Source organism: Hibiscus syriacus, unplaced genomic scaffold (genome assembly GCF_006381635.1).
Source record: "Hibiscus syriacus cultivar Baekdansim isolate YM2019G1 unplaced genomic scaffold, ASM638163v2 tig00111398_pilon, whole genome shotgun sequence".
Classification (NCBI taxonomy): Eukaryota; Viridiplantae; Streptophyta; class Magnoliopsida; order Malvales; family Malvaceae; genus Hibiscus; species Hibiscus syriacus.
This window is the reverse complement of record NW_024063081.1, coordinates 1,505,979-1,525,335: the sequence shown is the minus strand read 5'-3', so window position 1 is coordinate 1,525,335 and position 19,357 is coordinate 1,505,979. Positions and strand designations below refer to the sequence as shown.

Genomic DNA, 19,357 nt, shown 5'->3' with positions numbered 1-19,357 from the left:
AACTGCTACATACAACTTAAAGCGATACGATTACATTCACTCTTTGAACAATATCCTTGGGTTGATTCTTCCTGTTAACTTCTCAAAATATAGTGCCATAATGCCCAAGATAAACGGCATTCAAAATAAAGCATGAAGATGGTTACAATAGAAGAACGGGGAATTTATACCCTATTTAATATTCTAGTATAAGATAATATTTATTTAAAATTTTCTTAAACTATTAACAACGTATGCACACTAATTTTCCTTTCATGAGTTGAATATTAATTTTCAGCATGTAAATACATGACTTCACTAATTTCTCAGGTGATGTTCATTATGTTTCCTACCAACATCTTTTAAATAAATATCATCAAACATACATATTATGAACACAGAATATACCATAATTGAAACCTAATTCTAACAACAAAAATATATGAACACACACACACACAAAAAATCAAATGTAGTAGAAGTGGAAAAGATAATATATCCTTGGCTTGGGATAAGATTTATCTCATTACTTCAAGAATAATAATAAGTTTTGGAAGTTGGAAACTAACCAAACCCGGCCAGGCCAATCCTCTCGACCCCCCTCGGTGGCTCCGTCCGACCCATTATAATAATGATCCCATTACAACTAGGAAAAGGCAAGTCAAATTACTTCAAGGAAACAAAGTTAGGCATTATCAAGTATCAGTTGGATTTAAAAACAACAAGCATTTTAGAGTAGCCAACCATTATCCATTCTTCTACTACACTGTGCATTCCTTTCCTCTGAAAACACCAGTGTTACAATAACACTATAGTACAATATATATATTTTGTAGGGCCGACAACCCACTAACCAAAAATCAGAGCCCCCCACTACAAAGGTGCTTCCATCATTGTCCACTAACCTCACCTTTGATACAAAAAGGAGAATAGCATATCAAGTGAGGTTTGACAATTCCTTGCCCCCCTTTTTTCATCTTTTAACTTGTCAAGACATGAAGGGCCAGCCGGTATTTTCTTAGGCAGACATCAAACCCTGTTTGAAAAACAAAACAAAGGTGGTGGAAAAGAATGGCAAAGCATCTGACTTATTTTTTGTAATGCGGGACCCAGGACGGGACTGTGGGATGCTTACCCTTATTTTTTGTTTCCTTTCTTTCTCGGGTCTATGAAGGAGGATTTGTTTCGGGCTTAACGACGGAGGAGGTATCCGGCGGTTGCGCGTGGTAGATTGCCGTGGCCAGTGAGATGGGCATGATGCAAAGGGCCTTTGATTGGAGGAATTGCATGGCAGCTCCAACGTTCTGTTCCATGAGCTTGGCAACTTGTCGCTCCGTGCCGTCGTTTGACCATTTCTCCCATGCCGGTTGGCTCCTTCCACCCTCGCCACTTTCATCCTGGTGTTTAATAGAGGAATCTCAATTGCCCAGTTCAACAGCCGCAATAAATTATAAAAGGAAAATGTGGGACGTATGAAAAATTACATATTTGTTATACCTCAACCGATGATAGTGGGATATCGGTTACAAGTGGTGCCACTGCACCTGCCCCGCCCAACCTACTCATGCTCAAAACCTGTTAAATAATCAACCAACAATGACTCCCAAGAACACTGACAAAAGAAAGCTTGGGAAACTAAAATGAACGTTCATCTAATAAGACATCGTAGACAAATCCCATAGACATGACCAAAGCAGCACTACACATCACTACAATATGCAATTAATATATATGTATATTAGTTAAAATATATATACGAAGACAAAGTACAAAATCAAGCAGGTAAACAAAGTTAATGGTACCTTAACTTGGAGCCTCAGGAACTTCACATAATCTACAATTTCGTCGAGCATGACTGCTCTATCAGTCTGCATGAAGGAACATGTCACTACTAAATGAAGTAAGAAATATCAACATGGTTAAACTTCCCCCAAATACAAAAATCTACCATAAACTTACCGGTCTCAAAGAGATCCATATAGCAATGATCAACTTAGCTAGGTTAAACAACACTAGTGAACTGTTAAGTTACGAGTTACTACCTCCCAGATTAGGACACCCCAATGCATTCAATTTTTACATGCAATTTGACTAACAGACAACACAATTAGATAGGAGATGAGCCGGAGGAAGTGGAGAAACCCTCAAACAACAATAAAGTTACAGTTTTAAAGCTTCACTCCACAAGGTTATTTGTAAAACTATATTGCAAGGTCATTCAACAAGATAATGGCAACACGCAATCATATGAAACAATGAAAGAAAGGAACTGACCTTGTTAACACTAGGAACAAGTTCTTGTAATGCTCTGATTCTTTCAGCAATTCTTTCCCTGCGTAACTGTGAAACATATATAACTCCATTCAGGGGGATAAACTTCAGCTTTGCATATTAAAATACTAAATAACAAAAATAGTATCTAAAAGAAAATTCACACAGGGAATTCCCAATTTACACTACTCGATCCTTTCGAATGATTGATCCTTGTTCTTGGGCACTCAAGTCCAACCCCTCAACGTCACTCTTACAAGTTATATAATGTGAAATGGCTTATAAACACTAGTCCCAATGAGTTTCTTAAGGAATGTCGGATTCTAATCCTTTTGAATTGCCCCACATTCCAACAGAAACATGCGACTCGATGACTGCCGTCCAATATAGTTTTTCATTGTCATGATTTCCTGTGATTGTTTTATTTTTGATAAATTAAGCTTACCCGTTCAGCAATGCTATGTGGATCTGTGGCCTGTCCTCGTCTAGCCCGCATCCTCGGACGTATTGTTGGTGGATGTGGCGATGGGGCAACATTTGCTGGCATTGGAGAGCCATGGAAAACCTGGAAAGTTATACAAGTCATATCACCAATGATAGGATTTACTAAACCATTTTCTCCCAAACAACATCTCTCCTAAACCATTTTCTCCCAAACAACATCTCTCCTCCCAACAATGAGAAGGGGTAAAAAATCATCATAACCATAATAGTTCTGAGTAAACCCAATCTGATGTTTTAGAATTTACCAGTTCAAAAGGCAATAGAAATCTTACTATAATTGGACTTTTAGAATTTTAAAAAGTTCTGCATAACATTTCCCATAAAATTTGTAGAATAAACAGGCATTATAAATAACTAAAGTACAAAACCAACTGCTTCATATGATAGAACATCTTCTGAAATTTGACACCTTCCACGGATAAGTTAACTCGATCATATATGATGTTCAAAATTTTTTACGGCTATAGGCAGTCTTAGGGTAAATGAACCACTAACATTAGAAAAATTGGCAAAGTTTATGAGGAAAACATCACTTTACTTCGAACTAAGGAATCAACGGTCACTTATTAATGGAGATATCAGAGTTTTCTTTCACTACATAACTCTTTGGTCCTCAAAAAGTAAAGCTTTCATTTTCAGGTAATTAGCAGGGAAATTGAATAATTCTGCACTGTGGTTAGTTTATGTCATAAGATCCTAGAAAGACCTCGATGTACTTTTTCCTTTGTCAAGTACCAAAAATTGTCATGCTTTCCCTTGTCTTCTGTGCTGTTGGACTGAAACGCGAGGACTTACGAACATGATAAAGAACCAGACAGAGAAATTGGATGTCAGGCTCAGCCTTGACAATGCAAAACTTGAAATAATTCAACAAGGACAGAGAAACATGTAACGGTTACTGGGAAAAAAGTGATAAAATAAGAAATGTATCATCAGTTAGCACATGACAAAGAAAATTACTGATGTAAAAGAGAGATATTTATCCTTTTCGGGACCAAACAAACAAAAAAATGATAGCGATAAATGAAGAGAAAAGATAAATAACAATTTTTCTTACGTTTTTTACAGAAGAAGCCCTGCCATCGACGACTTCATCACGAAACCTCTTGCTGCTGCCGGAAGCTTCGTCGGGCTTCAAAAACCCGCCTTTTCCTTGGTCCAAACTCAACCCCAACGGAAAAACCTGTCCGGTAAACGCACCGCCTCCAACTCCGCCGAGATGTCCGGCGCCATCACCGGAGTTGAGCTGTAGAAACATTGGCGCCGCAGCGGTTCCAGCCAATCCACCGTCGGGTCCCGCTGAACCCGCCTCCGAAGGCGCGAAGTTAGGGAGACCGAGGATTTGCTCAAGGAAATCATCGGCGGGAGCTTCGTGGGGGTTATTAGCCATGAGAGAGTCGAAAGGAGTTTGAAGTGAGTGGAAGTAGCGAGTTAAAGCTACCAAATAGCATCAACATGCAAGAAATAGAAAACCCAACAAAAGAAAGAAAATGAAGTTAGTTCATATCTTTCCGTTTCTAGCTTCAATCTCTAGAGGCTTGGTGGGTTCTTCAGCTGAGCTCTGAGGGAGAAAGGAAAAGGGGAAGGGCAGATTTTTTATACGCTTGGTTAAAATGTACCCTTTTATGTAAAAGATCAAACTTTTGTGGGAAAACATGCTTTTCTTCGTCTCTTCTATGTCCAATACGAACAGAATATTTAGGAGTGTTCATGTCATTTTAATTAAATAAATAAATATAAACAATTAAATGAATATAAAATTTTGTTTTTATATTTGTATTTATTTTTCGTTGAAATAATAAATAAATATAAAAGAATATAATCGAACATAAATTTAAACAATTCAGAGTTTTCTTCAATCTAACGTTAAATGGAAAAAAGAATAAGTTGTTGGATGACAAATATATATATGAAAAAATTTAAAGGAACATAGAGAAATAAATTATCAAACGTTCACAAATATGAATGAGCGAACGAATATTTTTTTTGTCCGTTCATTTAATTAAACAAACATAAAATATTATCAATACTCATTTATTTAATAAATAAAAGAACATAAACAAATATAAATGAATACAAATTTAAACGATTTAGGGATTTTTTCAATCTACCATGAAATAAAATAGATGATGAGTTGTTGGGTAGGAAATAAATATATCAAAAAATTTAATTGGACATAAACAAACGAATATAAAGGAATAGATTAACGATCGACATAAATGAACGAATAAATGGATATAAACGTATTTTCTGACGAATGATACACAAACTATTTACTAAATATTCGATTCATGTATAGCTAGGCCTGTAAACGAACCGAACGCATACGAACGGAGATATGTTAATGTTCGTTCATTTAATAAATAAACGAACATGAACATAAACGAAGAAAAAAAATTTGTTCATGTTCGTTTATTAAGGAATACAGCTTGTTCATGTTCGTTCATTTAAATGATAAACGAACGTAAACGAACACAAACGAACGAACATAATAAACGAACATAAACGAACAACACAAACACAAAAGATAAACTTATTCGAACACAACAAATGAATGTAAAAAAAAGTAAACAACAAAAATAACAATTTAAAATTTATTAATATAACATGTAAATTTAGAGTTAATTTGTTCGAATACGATAAAAATATACATAAATCATAAATAAACTATATGAACATAATAAAGTCTTAAAGTTAATTTGTTCAACACAACAATATTCTTGAAATACAAACAACTTCAATAATCATGATAATATATTCAACTTATTCTCTGTTCGAACACAAATGAACGAACATAAGCGAACATATAATTGAACGTTCACGAACGTAAATGAACGAACGAGCCATTTGTTTGTGTTTGTTCATTTAATTAAACGAACGCAAAATCGTGTTCATGTTCATTCATTTAATAAATAAACAAACATAAATAAACTTCTTGCCACACGATTCATGAACGATTCACTGAACTTTCAGTTCATTTACAAGCCTATTTATAACCCTATTAAGTTGAAAACCAATGGTCTTAAAACGGCGTCCATTTTGTGCGGTATGGCCTGGGAGGCTATGGAACTGAGAACAGTTCGATTTTCAGTTTTATTTACTTTTATCCAATTTCACCACGTGTTCATGCACACCATCTTACAGTCAACTATCAATTTGTTCAGTGAAACTGTTTTCTATGTGATTTTACCGAAAAATCATCCTGACAGATTTTATTTACCTGTCATATATCCTTTCAGAAAATTTTACTGATTTAGTACCATAGTACCATTTACAGAAAGGCACAAATCATAATCCGCATCTTATCCGAGTTAGCTCCACATCAGCGTAAGACGCGAATGATGATATTTACACCCTTACTCCAATTGAACATAAATCAAACTAAATTTAAATGAATTAAATTGAACATCATGTGGATTTTAGAGTTCAAACTATGAAACCTAAGGAACTTAAGGATTAGTGGCATAATTTCACAATTTTTTGACTTACAAATAAAAGGATAAAAAAAATTATTGTTATCGGAACATTAAATGAACATAATATGTCGTTAAACAAACAAACATGAACACCTTCAAAAATAAATAAACATATACAAACATGATACTGAAAATTTAAATGAATACAAACCAAATATGAGCTCCTTCAAAAATAAACAAATGAACACGAACGTAACCTTACTTGTTGAAACACAATTCATTTACACCCTTACTCCAATTAAACCATAGACAAGTTGACATTTCAATCAACCCATTATTACGTCAAGAAGAAAGCATCAAACAGACTTTTGCCTGATAACACCTCCTACCTCCAAAAGTTTCTTCAAACATAATTATTCAATTCAAAAGGCCATAAAAGCATATCTTAGAACAACAGATGCATACTGTACCTAGAGGAAATTATGATGAAAACCCCTTACCAACTCTCGGGAAAAGGAATTTATATCATACAATGCGCAAAGGAATAGGAACATGAAGCAATCGAGAAGTGATATAAGTGTACATCTGGCATTTAACGCCTCCCAGATGCCACTGATTCTGCAGAAAAGAGGTATTTAACCCGTGAAAGGATAGAATCATGTGCAGGATCATATGGATGATCCTTAGATGGAATCTCCAAAATTGCTGGAACAGGCTTATTGTAGCTATCCACTAGAAACCTTATCATATTTGCAACCTGAAATTAAAAGAGTAGAGGGCCGCATCTTAAATTCGATACCAAACCTGAGCTGAAATGCAAATCAAATAGAAATTCTTTATTGCTCTATATTTGTGTCTGGATTGGTATCATTATAGATGAAAATATGAACGTTAAAGAATAAGAAGACAACACCTTCGGTTAGTCTAACTAGCTAGTAAACTAGTAACTCAACAACAGAATAAGATGGAGCTACCAAAGCAAAAGGGAAATTTATCAAAATGACAGTAAGAGCGTGCAAGATGAGACAGCCAATCTTGCCGATTTTAGCACCAGAGTTCAAGATGCTCTGGATGGACTGAAATATAAACTAATCGTGCAAAAGAGAGTTTAGAAGATCACCAAATTTTACAATGCATTTTATCAAATGGCAGATTTTGTATTTGACCAGATTTCACCATCAGTATTATGATTTACTAGTATCTTTGGTTGTTGTTGATCATGTGATTCATGTAAATAAAAGTTAGAACATGTAATCACTCAAATAATGCACGTCATTACTGAATCTACTATACGTGTCTTTGATGTTAAAACAATATAGGTTAACACATCACAGATAATTGACCAACAGTCACCTGTGGAGTGCTATAAGTGTGACTTAGTTATGATGATGGAAGCAAGAGATTTTACATGATATATGCTTGTTAGCATTTCATAGCCCTCCAGCCACACGTTAAGACTTCTGTGCATAATACAGCTTAACAAACAAATATACATTTGCGTAAAAGTGCAGAAAACAATTGATGTTTTACAGCAACATAATCGGCAAAAAACTTACATATTGGCTAATCAGAACAACAGCAATATCCTCTCTTGTCATGAACTCCTTAAAGGCATCCTCTATTTGTTTAACGGTGGTTTCTAAAAGGCAAAAGAAAAAAAAGCATCGAGTAAATGATAAAAAGTCTGGTGATATTTAATTTGATTATGAAAATAACTATACGAGATTATTTGTTTATAGAAAAAACAAACAAAGAAAGAACTAAGAGGAGATAAAATCTGATATTTATTCTGATCCCGACAGTCATATCAGAGGATTATACACTATCTTTCCTGTTCAAGCTTCCCTCCCTTGCTACCAAACGAAAGGACATTTTTTTGGGGGAGGGGGGGTTTCCTGAAAAATGATTAATTACTTCGTTTCCTTGTTGATACACATACAATGTAAAATGTAGAAACCTTCCTTTTGAGATATAAACCATTTTGTACTTCTATACAGGTAAAGGCACAAACATGTGGTTCCACCCAAACAAAAATTTAAAAACAAGACACCTGAAAGTTTAAAATAAAAAATGACTTGCAATCAGAAGTTCTGAGAACATAATTCAACTATGATAATGTGTAACAACAAATATTTAACAGACCATGTAGTTACAAAAATTAAAGAAAAAGTACCAAAAGGCATACATTTAATTTAACAATCCTGGATGGCATTTTCCTTACTACCAGATCATGTTCTTCCACTCGTTATCTAAACAGAAGATAAACCACGGCCAACCTGAACATAATTCGGCTAAGCTAAAGCAAATACCCTAAGGTGATTTAGAGAAAGTAAATAACTGATGAACCTTTGAAATGGATGAGAGAATGGAAGATAAAATAGCAAGTAACTATAAAATGTTGGCAAGAGTTTGGCAGAGACCATTCTTAAAAGGTGAGTTATTCAAATGATAGTAATAAAACACATAAAGTTACAGAACATACTTGAGTCTACAATAAGATAATTTGTCTTCCTCCGCAGGTCAACATTACCCACGCCAGCCAGCAGAAAACCAACCACAGTGTCCTAGCACAACAAATTATGAATCAGACAGGTTGAATAAAATGCATTGAAAATCACATGTAATGACACTATCATCATATTAACAACATTAGTAGAGGCAGAGCATATAATCATCAAACCATGACATACACATAGTCTTATTCATGCTATGGTAGGAAACATGGTAAATGAACGAATAGGTGTTTTGGGGGAATTCAATAAACTGTATGGCAATGAGTGAACTTTTCCTATAAAATACCAGAATCATTCAAAAAAGCAAAACCAGTCATGAAATTCATGGTGTTATGAACTTATGCCAATGTGTCATAGAGCTAAATCTAAATGGTATTTACTATTCATTCCCATAAAAAAAAAAACAAGCAAAATAAGTTTACGAATCAGCTAGCACAGCTAAAGCTTTATAGAAATGTGAACTTTTCCCTTAGCATACCAGAATCATGCAAACTCACCATGGAGTTTATTGTGTAATGAACTTATGATTGTTCACCATAGAGCTAAATCTGAATGGTATTTACTTTTCACCGTCTTCAAAAACAACAAACAGATTAAGCTGAGTTTGCAGATCGGTTAGCACGGTACTACTAAGTCCAAGCAACGTGCATCAAACTTAAAAAATATTTCGTACCGATTCACCCAATAGCGGCTTCAGTTAATCTAACTTATCCATTCTTTTTAAAGGGGGAAACTCCAAATTAAATCTGCTCTCACAGTGTGAGTTAATTCAAGAAGAATGACCGGCAAATTTACAAGAGCAAAATACAATAAAATGACAGAAAAGCGGAAAAAGGAGCCGAGATCCGTGTACTGATTTAGGCAGCTTCAAAAGCAAGACTCACCTCGTCGGCAATCATTGCAATAAGAGCTGAGTTGCTAGTGGGGATTTGAGCTCTGTTCGCCATTAATAAAGTTTTTTGAACTACAAAATCAAAAGATGATTTAAAACCTAGGCTTCTGATTGAGATTTGGGATCAAATATGAGGAGATAAATAACTCTACCTTTCTCTAATGAATCGCCTGTTACGTTCGATTTTAAGTACCTGGGCGAATTCAGAGAGGCTGACTCACTGTACGTAAGAAATTTACCGGATAATACGAGACCCGATCGAATCAAAACGCTTTGATTTTGAGTAGAAAAACATTACCTATTAAAACGGCAACGTCTCTATTTCTGCTCCAGAATGGTTTACGTGGAAACTTCCGGGGGCTAAAATATGTTTGACCCTAAATTTTAGCCAAAGATAATCTGAATAACTCACTCACGGCTAAACTAAAATATAATTATAAAATTATTTTTGGGGGTAACGTAGCACTTCTGGATTTATAGTTTCATTTATAATTTAAAAAAAATATTTTAATCTTTTTTCATGTCTAAGACGATAGTTTAGTGGGTTAATTTTTTCTATTATTTAATTCTTTTATTTAGATTTAAATATTTTTTTTATTTTTTTCCTTTTGATATATGTTTATAACGTTTATTTTTGTCTACTTTATATTATAATTGTTTTTCTGTTTTTATGACATTATTCTTTATATCGTTTTGATAATTTAGTGTTACGTGTCTATTTATCACGACACATCTCTTAATCAAAAAAATATAGACGGTCTTTTATAGTTAGATATCTTTCTATGTCATATTGTTGATTAATTTAAAATCTTTCACTGAACAATCTATCATATTAGTTCCTTCAATCTTCACATCTATACCAATGTTACGTCTAGTTTTAAATAGAGACAAAAATATTATTGAAAATTGTTAGATTTTTTTAAAAGATAAAACATATATTTAAGGGAATATTTTGATTGTATTTTCTTTACACTCTTTAAATTTTTTTTATATTAGATTGTGTTAGCTTTGTTGTATCATATCTTGTTATTTAATGAAAATTTATTTTTTATTTTTTAAAATATCCCCACGTGCATAAAAACAAAAATTCATGTGGGCTAAATTGGTACAAATAGTGGTGGGCATGGAGAGTGATTTTTATTTAATGATTATACGTCTTAAATTTTCATGGTATTCTATTTTTCTTGAATTTTAAAATAAATATTTATCTTTCAATCCGATTTGATAAAAGATTATTTTCGTTAATGATAAAAAATAATAATGTCTCTTATTTAATTATTATTGAACTCACTCGATGAATTATTATGAAATTTATGCATATTGTTTAAACATTAGACTAATTAATACATAAATATATATTTGAAGGCTTAAAACCACCCAACGTACGTATCCCTATTTAAACCCTAGCCTTCCATGGGGAGTTACTGTCCATAACCAACACAGCAATCATTTGGATTTTTGTACATAATTTTAATTTAACAAAATATGTAGACACAAAATAACCTTACAAATATTTGAAGAGGATTGGAATATGGATGTCTAAAAATTAATTTTTAAGATAAATTACACCATCAGTCACTTCACTTAGGAGTATTTTAACTGTAGTTATGAATTATTATATATATATATATATTTAGTTATAGCATTGCACTTTTTGAATTTATTTATTTTTCACTATATCATTAAATTTGAAACAGTGGATGATATAATATTTTGGGTAAAATAGACAAATGATCTCCGGCTATAGGATATTACTTTATTAAGTCCACAGGATATAAAAAGTTTCAAAATAGTCCTCCAATTATAGAACGTTGTTTTGTTGAGTTCATCGACTATTAAAAGTTACAAAATGGTCATATGAACTGGATGTTAACATGTTGATTGAAATATGATAGTTATTTGAGACTGTGAAATCAGATTTTTTTTATATCTCAGTTAGCAAGTTAACGTCAAACTCAGACTGCCATCAAATTTTTAACGATTAGCATAATGAATAATCGGGTGACTATTTTATAACTTTTAATAGTCGAGAGACTCAACAAAGAAACACCCTATAGTTGAGGGATAATTTTGTAACTTTTAATAGCAAGAGAACTTAATAAATCAATATCATATAGTCGGAGGATCATTTGTTTACTTTATCCTAATATTTTTCACGTGAAAGTTAAAATATATTTTTTCTCTTTGTTTTTTTATTGAATTTAAGAGTTCGAATGATAGCGTTTATGTATGAAACAAACTGGATTTGATGGGTCGGTCTCATAGTAGACCTTTACAAAACTCAATCTAAAATAGTTGATTAATAGATTTAAAGTCGATGATTAAACAAAAAATATTAATAACTTTTTTTTAATTATCGTTGAAACTCGAAAGTCATCATTTACAATATCCTTATATGATTATCCTATACACAAAAAAACTCATTTTATCATCTTATACTACTCTATTTATTTATATTTACCTACGACATATTAATAATGGTTGGTTGGTTGTCCCTTGTTCTCATATGTAATGGGGTAAGGGGGAGATAAGATAGTAGGCTGCCCCCAACACCAGGTTGAGAGCAACTTTCGTAGAAGACCTCCGAATTATAAAATGCAATAGCATGAACCGCCCAACCCCTCCCCCCCAAAAAAAATTTATATTAATATCTAATATTGTTTTCACCAACAAAAATGTAATTACCCTATTATTATGATTCTTAATTTAATTATCAATTTTAAATATATTAATCAATTAATTTGGATTAAATATTATAAAGACCTATTATAGGACAACTTTTTTAATTCAATTTATTTACATTCACAACGTCATAATTAGAATCTGTATTATTATTTATAAAATCTCACCTTATTAAATCATCCTAATATTAATTTTTATGAAAACCAAATTACACTTTCAACTAAAACACAAAAGTCACCTAATATACAAATTATTATAACATCTTGAAGGTAAAGAATCTCTCTGTAAAAAAATATTTAACGATAATTTATTTTATATTGAAACAAACTATTATATTATAAATATAACTTTACTCTTTTAATTTAATTTCATTACTATAATTTAAAATGTAGCTTAAGGATAGTCCAAACAAAATTCCCGACAAATGGGCCCACATTCGCATTTTGTCCCTAATGCGTTCAATTTTCATGGCATCCGCTCATCTTTCCCTCTTAATTTCTTTTTCGGCCTTAGCCCACAGATCTAACATGGCAAAATCAACTGTTCCAAATTTCAGGCATAGCTTTCCCATCACCCAGTAATAAACTAACACGTTCACGAAAGACCAGGATGTTATCCACGTGTCGTATTATTACTGGATTTATTTGTAGACAACAAAGCGGTAGATATTTGCTGTTTGTTCCCGCATAAATGATAAAACAGGAAGGAGGAAAAAGACGAGTTGCAAATTGCAAATAGGGAAGAAAGTGAGAAAATTAAGACTTCACTGAAAACGATGAATAGTGTGTTCTCAGTTGACGATTTCTGCGAACTTTTCTGGGCGGCTTCAACTTCAGGCGCGGCGGCGGGGATGAACCGAAGCCAATCGGAGTGGGCGTTGGACAAGTTTCTAGAAGAATTTTCTGGTGCGGGTGTGGCGATCCCGGGGTCACGTGCAGGCGAGAATGTGAATGGTCCGTCCTTGGCGGCACCTCAGCCGTCTGTTTCGAAAGCTGAAAAGGTTGACGGGGATGGTGGCGTGGTGGAGGTCAAAGAGCTTAATAATCATAATCGTCCGGCGTCTGATTCGACGCCGATGGTCCCGATTGACTCGGATGAGTACATCGCAATCCTCAAGAACAAGCTCCATCAAGCCTGCGCTGCCGTTGCCCTCTCTCGTGTATTTAATCTCTCTAATCTTCATTTTCCATTTGGATTTTGTTTATATTTTTTAAAACTGAAATGTTATATTTCAAAAAAATAAATAAAAAAATCAGGCGTCGGCTGTGAAGGCAGAAAGTTCGTCTGCCAAAGCTGAAAACCAAGCGCTTCAATCGGGATCAGATGTTCAAGGTAAGCTTTTGCTATAGCATGCCTCTGATTTGATATTTCTTTTTAATGAATCCGACTATTTGGACTTTTGTTTTTCCCTCTTATGCAACAGATGTAACTTTTTAATACTGAGGAAAGGAACAGTTACTGTTGTTATAATCTTATTTGTTGACATCCTTTTTTACCAAATTTGATTGCATTTGTTCAGGCGAATTTTCTTTACAAGGAAAAATCAACTTAGGTTTCTTTTATCAGTGTTATAGAATTTTCATCTGTTTTAATATTTAATTTCCGGTATTGTGTTCAACTAGTAAAATTTTATGTACGGCAACTCGTGTCGGTTGAGAGCTGTCTTTGCAGTAATTAGATTGGATGAAAGTCGGTTGGTAATGGTAATAAGTGTTTCTGTTCTGATGCAAAATGAGCTATAGTTTGTTTAAAACATATGTTTTTCTTCATCTTAGTGATACTTGTATTTTGGGAATTGATGAACTTATGAAGGTCTCTGACTTACTGAAATTCAGTACGATCAGAGTTCTGGTGGAATGTTGGAGTTTAATATTGAGTGCAATGTGATTAATTCTCCAATTTATCTTGTGTTTAAAGAGAGAAGTAAAGGAAAATGAGAAAACAATGGAGGGATACATAAAAATGGAAGTAACTTTCTTTACTAGATTTTCATAAATTTTGTTTTTCACATAAACTTTAGGTAGGTATTCCAACAAAACAAGGAACCTGCGATACATCATTTTTCTTCACTTCTTTTAACCAACTTTTCTTTACATTTTCCAAGATTTGAATAGTAAACAATATACTAAAGAACTCTAGAGCTCTTTATGACATATTCTCGTCCTGTAATTACTTATTAACTGAATCTTGCTGATTTTATTAATTCAAATTCCATCGTTGTAGGGTCCTCAAAGACACATGAACAGATTGAACCTGATACTGGTATTTCAGCTGTTTCAACTAAACAAAAAAAATCAGGGACACTAGTGAGGCAAACCACAAGTGGATCATCAAAAGAAGATTCAGATGATGGTGAACTTGAAGGAGATACTGAAACCACCGAAAACATGGATCCGGCTGATGCAAAGCGTGCAAGGAGGTAATCATTTTTGTATTGTTTTGTTGTGTCATTGATTTTGAGGTGTTTGAAATGCTATCTGTTCCTTTTGTTATATTATCTTTTGCTTAGAATGTTAACTTTTTTTTTTTCTCTTTTCCCTTGTCCTAATTAAAGTGGTATATCTTCTCTTTTAATCTTTGAGTAATAGCAGGGGGAAAAACCTCTGAAGTAAATAGAACTTAAGCTTATCCCTTACCTTACTACCAGATGTGTTAATTAATAAATTCTTACTGAACTCACTTTTTATTTTGCTGACACCGTCACAAAATTTCCCTCAACTAATCGGTATTTTGGTGATGCCTCAGAATGCGGTCAAATAGAGAATCAGCTAGGCGCTCTAGAAGAAGAAAGCAAGCACATATTAATGAACTTGAAGCACAGGTTTTTCCACATCATTATCCCTTCCCCTTATGGTCTCATGCTCTCTGTTTTCTGGTCTTTTTTTATCATGTTAGTGATTTTTCTAGGTTGCTCAATTAAGAGTTGAACATTCCACGTTACTCGAGCGTCTAACTGACACGAATCACAAGTACGATGAAGCTGCTGTTGACAATAGAATTCTGAAGGCTGATATTGAGATGTTAAGAGCGAAGGTAAGCCTTGCCCTTTCATTCTTCAGTTAGTTAATATATGGTCTCCTGAAAGTTGAAAACTTACTTCGAAATAAATGACAGGAAAATATGTTAATTTGACAACAGAAGTTTCTGAAGATTAGTCTGTGGCAAATTTTGAAAAAGCCATGAGCAATTCACATTCCTTCTTCATCTAGAATTGAAGGATTTAACTGCAAATGTGCTTGCAGAATATATTATCAGCAATTCTCTTGAGGAAGGGTGATTAATTTGGTTTTTGGCGATTTGTATGTGCTTCATTCCAGGAATCTGCTGGACATGTCTGGTACTGACATACTGTTACTTCTATGGTGTGTTCAACCGTCCATATACCTAAAATTGTTCATGATTTGTATGTCTATCTAAATTTATACAATAGATACTGACATGATCTCTTGTGTAATGTCAGTGTTTGGACTGTTGACAACTGTGAAACACAATCATGCATCTTTATGTCTGAAACTGCTGCAAGAGTATTATAGTTATTTAACTATTTTACTACTTGCTAAAAATCACTGTTGGTTATGATCTCTGCAACTTTGTTTCTGGGTTGTCAGGTTTGATTGTTCTATTCTGAAATTTTCAGGTGAAAATGGCCGAGGAAACAGTTAAGCGAGTGACTGGGATTAATCCTTGTAATATATCTCGGCCCACTGTACCTAGTGTAGGCATGCCTTTCATTAGCAATCCATTGGAAGCATCTACAGGTTTGGTGGCAATGCAGCCAAATACTAATCAGTTATTTCACCAACCAGTTCCGAGCATCGCTTCTCCCATGCATCACCCGAGATTGGACAACAGTTATGGAAGCAACAACTTGGTTTCTCCTATTGTGAATCCACAAACAGAAATAGGAGTGAAAAATGTTTTTGAACCATCTGCATTGCAGCACACGCCTGGTGGTGTGCAAAAGCAGATTTGCCCTGTTGCAAGTCCATGCGTACCCATTCCTGGCTGGGAACCCGGACTACCCCATTCGGCTGCCAAGAACAACAAACAAAGCTGAATATTACTGCGCTTCCTGTTGTGTCATTGAGCCAGGGATTCAGAACTTAGCTGTTGGTAAAACTATTGGTTATATCTATTCATTGGCATTGATCATTCTCACTAAATTTTTTGTACCTAAGATCATCATCATTGGCCATCATATCATATCTGTCATCATAACATTGGCTAGTTAGCTACTTGGTTAAAATTTAAAGGGTAAGTAATTCTGTAAGAAATTGCTATGAACTCTATTTTTGGTGCTGAAGGAGCTAATATGGTATTACTTCATTTCAGCTGTTAAAGGTGGATGGGCCATTGACAATGGCTGCTCGTTGTTTGACAAGCAGGCAAGTGACCTTGAATTGGGTTATCTACTCGCTTTAGAAAATTTGATCTTTATTACTTGCACATGCAATTAATTTGATCCCAATTTTAATTTAATTCAATAAATTTAATTCTCCAGTTAGATTGTGATATATGTTGTACTTGGTTAGAGCACTAATTTGTGATAGAATAGAATATAATTTTTTAATATATTTTCTAAATAATTTAAAATTTATATTCTATCATAAATAATTATTATAAATTTAATTTTTAGAATAATTTAATATTGATTTTATAAAATATATAAAAATATTTAATCATTTTCTTATTTCCAAGTTAATTGAAAAATATTTTTCTTTAATTTAATAATATTATAAAACATATATTAATTCTAATGAATCATAAATAAATTTCTAGTCCAACTGAACGATCAAGTATTTTAATACATTTGTAAAATGTTTTAGGTTTGAATCTTAGATTTAACAAATATAATTTATTTTATTACGATAATGTAGTAGAATCTAAATATATACGTGTTGAGATACAATATTACTAACATACTTAGCCTGGTGGTGGCTGAGTGCATGACCTTACTTCAAAGTGGCTAAGGATTAATTCGTATTGTTTGCATTTAAGAATTTTTTTGGTTCATTTTATTTTAATAAGGTGATGAAACAAAAGTATTACTATTAACTTTTTTTTTGGAGGCGAGGGATCAAAATACAATAAAACTTAATATTATGTATGATATTTTAAAAAATAATAGTTAAATGACCAAAATAAAAACACGGGAATAAGTAGTGACTAAATATGTAGTTTACCAAAAACCTATTATCAGTCCAAATGAGGAAACCCTGGGAATTTACGGCATGGAATTCACTCAATTCAGGTAAAAGAAAAGGGTAGTTATGTAATATGTGCGAAAACTTTTGAAACGGTGAAATCGAAGAACTTTCCCACCCAAAATTAACCGCCATTTCGAATTTAATGGTCAAACGAATCTCAGCCTGGGAGGAAATATCAACCTTCCACTTCTCCTCGAACAAAAAAATCTTGGCTCTCCACTTCCCCATCTCTATCAGGTCTCTTTCTCCCCAACCTATTTTTTTCCGATTTAAATTTTATACTTTGAATCTGATTAGCGTTTAGCAGATCTCCGATTTTACTAATTCCTGGTAGTATTATTTTTTCCTTTTATATTGGGTACTGATTCAGAATCAACTGTGGTTTCTTTATCGCTAAGGTAAACAAAGATGGCAGGAAAAGGCGGAAAGGGGCTTTTGGCGGCGAAAACAACCTCAGCTAACAAGGACAAGGATAAGGACAAGAAGCGCCCGGTTTCTCGTTCTTCTCGTGCCGGAATTCAGGTATGTAGTATCTTTGATTCTCAGAGGCATTTTTAATTAACTTTCATCAATTCTTTTTTTGTTTGGTTCCTAATTTCTCCTTGCACGAATATGGCGCATCTTTGGAAATTTTCCCGCTAATAACATTAAATAACTTGTCATTTTCCTGTTTTCTGGGTTAAACATATTTGCTTTGTTAATTCTTTAACACAATCCAGTCATCTTTGTTTGCCAGGTGTTTGGATTAGCCAGGTTGTAAATGGGACAAAACATATAATAAGCTATTCGAGTTTGACTCCATCAAAGTTTGATTGACACTCAATTCGAATAGATTTGATTGAGTTTTTAACAAGCCCAAGTAGCAACTCGAAAAAAAAAATATTAAAATCTGATTTTTTTCAAATTAAATTATTAGTAATATTAGCATCTATATGTTAAGTTTGAGAACGTTTCAAGTTCAAGCTTTTTTTTTAGCTCAAGTCAAGCTTCAATTTTTGACTTTGAGTTTGAGTCTAACTAGACAATTTTTAGCTTGTGAGTTTTTAAGCCGAACTTAACAATACTCAAACTCGACTCGTCTTATTTACAGCTCTAGAATGAGCTATATGCTTGCTATATTTAGTATTGGAAAAGACCCTTAAACGTTCCATGTTTCTTCTTAAATATATTTAGTTCCCAGTGGGTCGTATACACCGTCATCTCAAGTCTAGAGCCTCTACAAATGGCAGAGTTGGGGCCACAGCTGCTGTTTACTTGGCCTCTATCCTCGAGTACTTGACTGCGGAGGTTCTCGAGTTGGCTGGAAATGCAAGCAAGGATTTGAAAGTGAAGAGAATCACTCCGAGGCACCATTAGAGGGGATGAAGAGCTTGACACCCTTATCAAAGGTACCATTGCTGGAGGTGGTGTCATCCCTCACATTCACAAGTCCCTAATCAACAAAACCACCAAGGATTGATTACATTTGCCTATTTTAACTCGACGAGATACTTTGATATGTACTTTAATAGTGTGTGTTGCTAGGATTGCTGTTTTGGACTTGAGGATCTTTGTTTATTGTAGGAATGATGTTTGTTGGATATATTTAACTACTGTTTTTCTTGATGCTTGGTGTGAATTCCTTTCCAATGTTGAACACGCCATATGTTCAGATACTAGCTGTTGTTTTAGTGGTGTTGCTGCCGAGAATGGTGGCTGGAATTCTCATAAATCATCAATAACACATCCTCTAAAGCTCAGTGATCTTGTTTGTCTTGGGGGCTTGGATTTAAATAGCTTAATTCTATGACCTTGCGTATATGTGTGTGTACATGGAAAGGAAATGGAGGGGAAAGCAAACAAAATCTGGTATCTGCAAAGCATGTATGATGTATCTGATATACAAATTTCATC

The 19,357-nt window shown here is 33.8% G+C and overlaps 4 protein-coding genes and 1 pseudogene across 4 annotated transcripts; 3 read left to right on the top strand and 2 right to left on the bottom strand.

The window, feature by feature from the left end:
- The first annotated feature begins 303 nt into the window (after positions 1 to 303).
- Positions 304 to 19,042, top strand: LOC120161367 (annotated as a pseudogene).
- LOC120161364 (transcription factor UNE12-like) lies at positions 593 to 4,353 on the bottom strand. The gene is made up of 7 exons (XM_039171643.1): positions 3,812 to 4,353; positions 2,696 to 2,815; positions 2,254 to 2,319; positions 1,782 to 1,847; positions 1,477 to 1,554; positions 1,115 to 1,376; positions 593 to 1,015 (listed from the first exon to the last, which is right to left on the bottom strand). Exons 1-6 carry the CDS (start codon positions 4,142 to 4,144, stop codon positions 1,146 to 1,148), a joined length of 894 nt encoding a protein of 297 aa, XP_039027574.1. The 5' UTR covers positions 4,145 to 4,353; the 3' UTR covers positions 593 to 1,015; positions 1,115 to 1,145.
- Positions 6,560 to 9,806, bottom strand: LOC120161369 (V-type proton ATPase subunit F). Its single transcript, XM_039171646.1, has 5 exons — positions 9,728 to 9,806; positions 9,568 to 9,647; positions 8,653 to 8,734; positions 7,727 to 7,809; positions 6,560 to 6,927 (listed from the first exon to the last, which is right to left on the bottom strand). The coding sequence occupies exons 2-5, from the start codon at positions 9,628 to 9,630 to the stop codon at positions 6,763 to 6,765; spliced, it is 393 nt and encodes a 130-aa protein (XP_039027577.1). The 5' UTR covers positions 9,631 to 9,647; positions 9,728 to 9,806; the 3' UTR covers positions 6,560 to 6,762.
- On the top strand, positions 12,785 to 15,534 carry LOC120161095 (light-inducible protein CPRF2-like). The gene is made up of 7 exons (XM_039171377.1): positions 12,785 to 12,834; positions 12,960 to 13,416; positions 13,514 to 13,589; positions 14,481 to 14,676; positions 15,003 to 15,078; positions 15,165 to 15,290; positions 15,475 to 15,534. Exons 1-7 carry the CDS (start codon positions 12,785 to 12,787, stop codon positions 15,532 to 15,534), a joined length of 1,041 nt encoding a protein of 346 aa, XP_039027308.1.
- LOC120161365 (basic leucine zipper 25-like) lies at positions 15,573 to 16,527 on the top strand. The gene is made up of 3 exons (XM_039171644.1): positions 15,573 to 15,619; positions 15,718 to 15,781; positions 15,895 to 16,527. Exons 1-3 carry the CDS (start codon positions 15,588 to 15,590, stop codon positions 16,312 to 16,314), a joined length of 516 nt encoding a protein of 171 aa, XP_039027575.1. The 5' UTR covers positions 15,573 to 15,587; the 3' UTR covers positions 16,315 to 16,527.
- Positions 19,043 to 19,357: the final 315 nt, after the last annotated feature.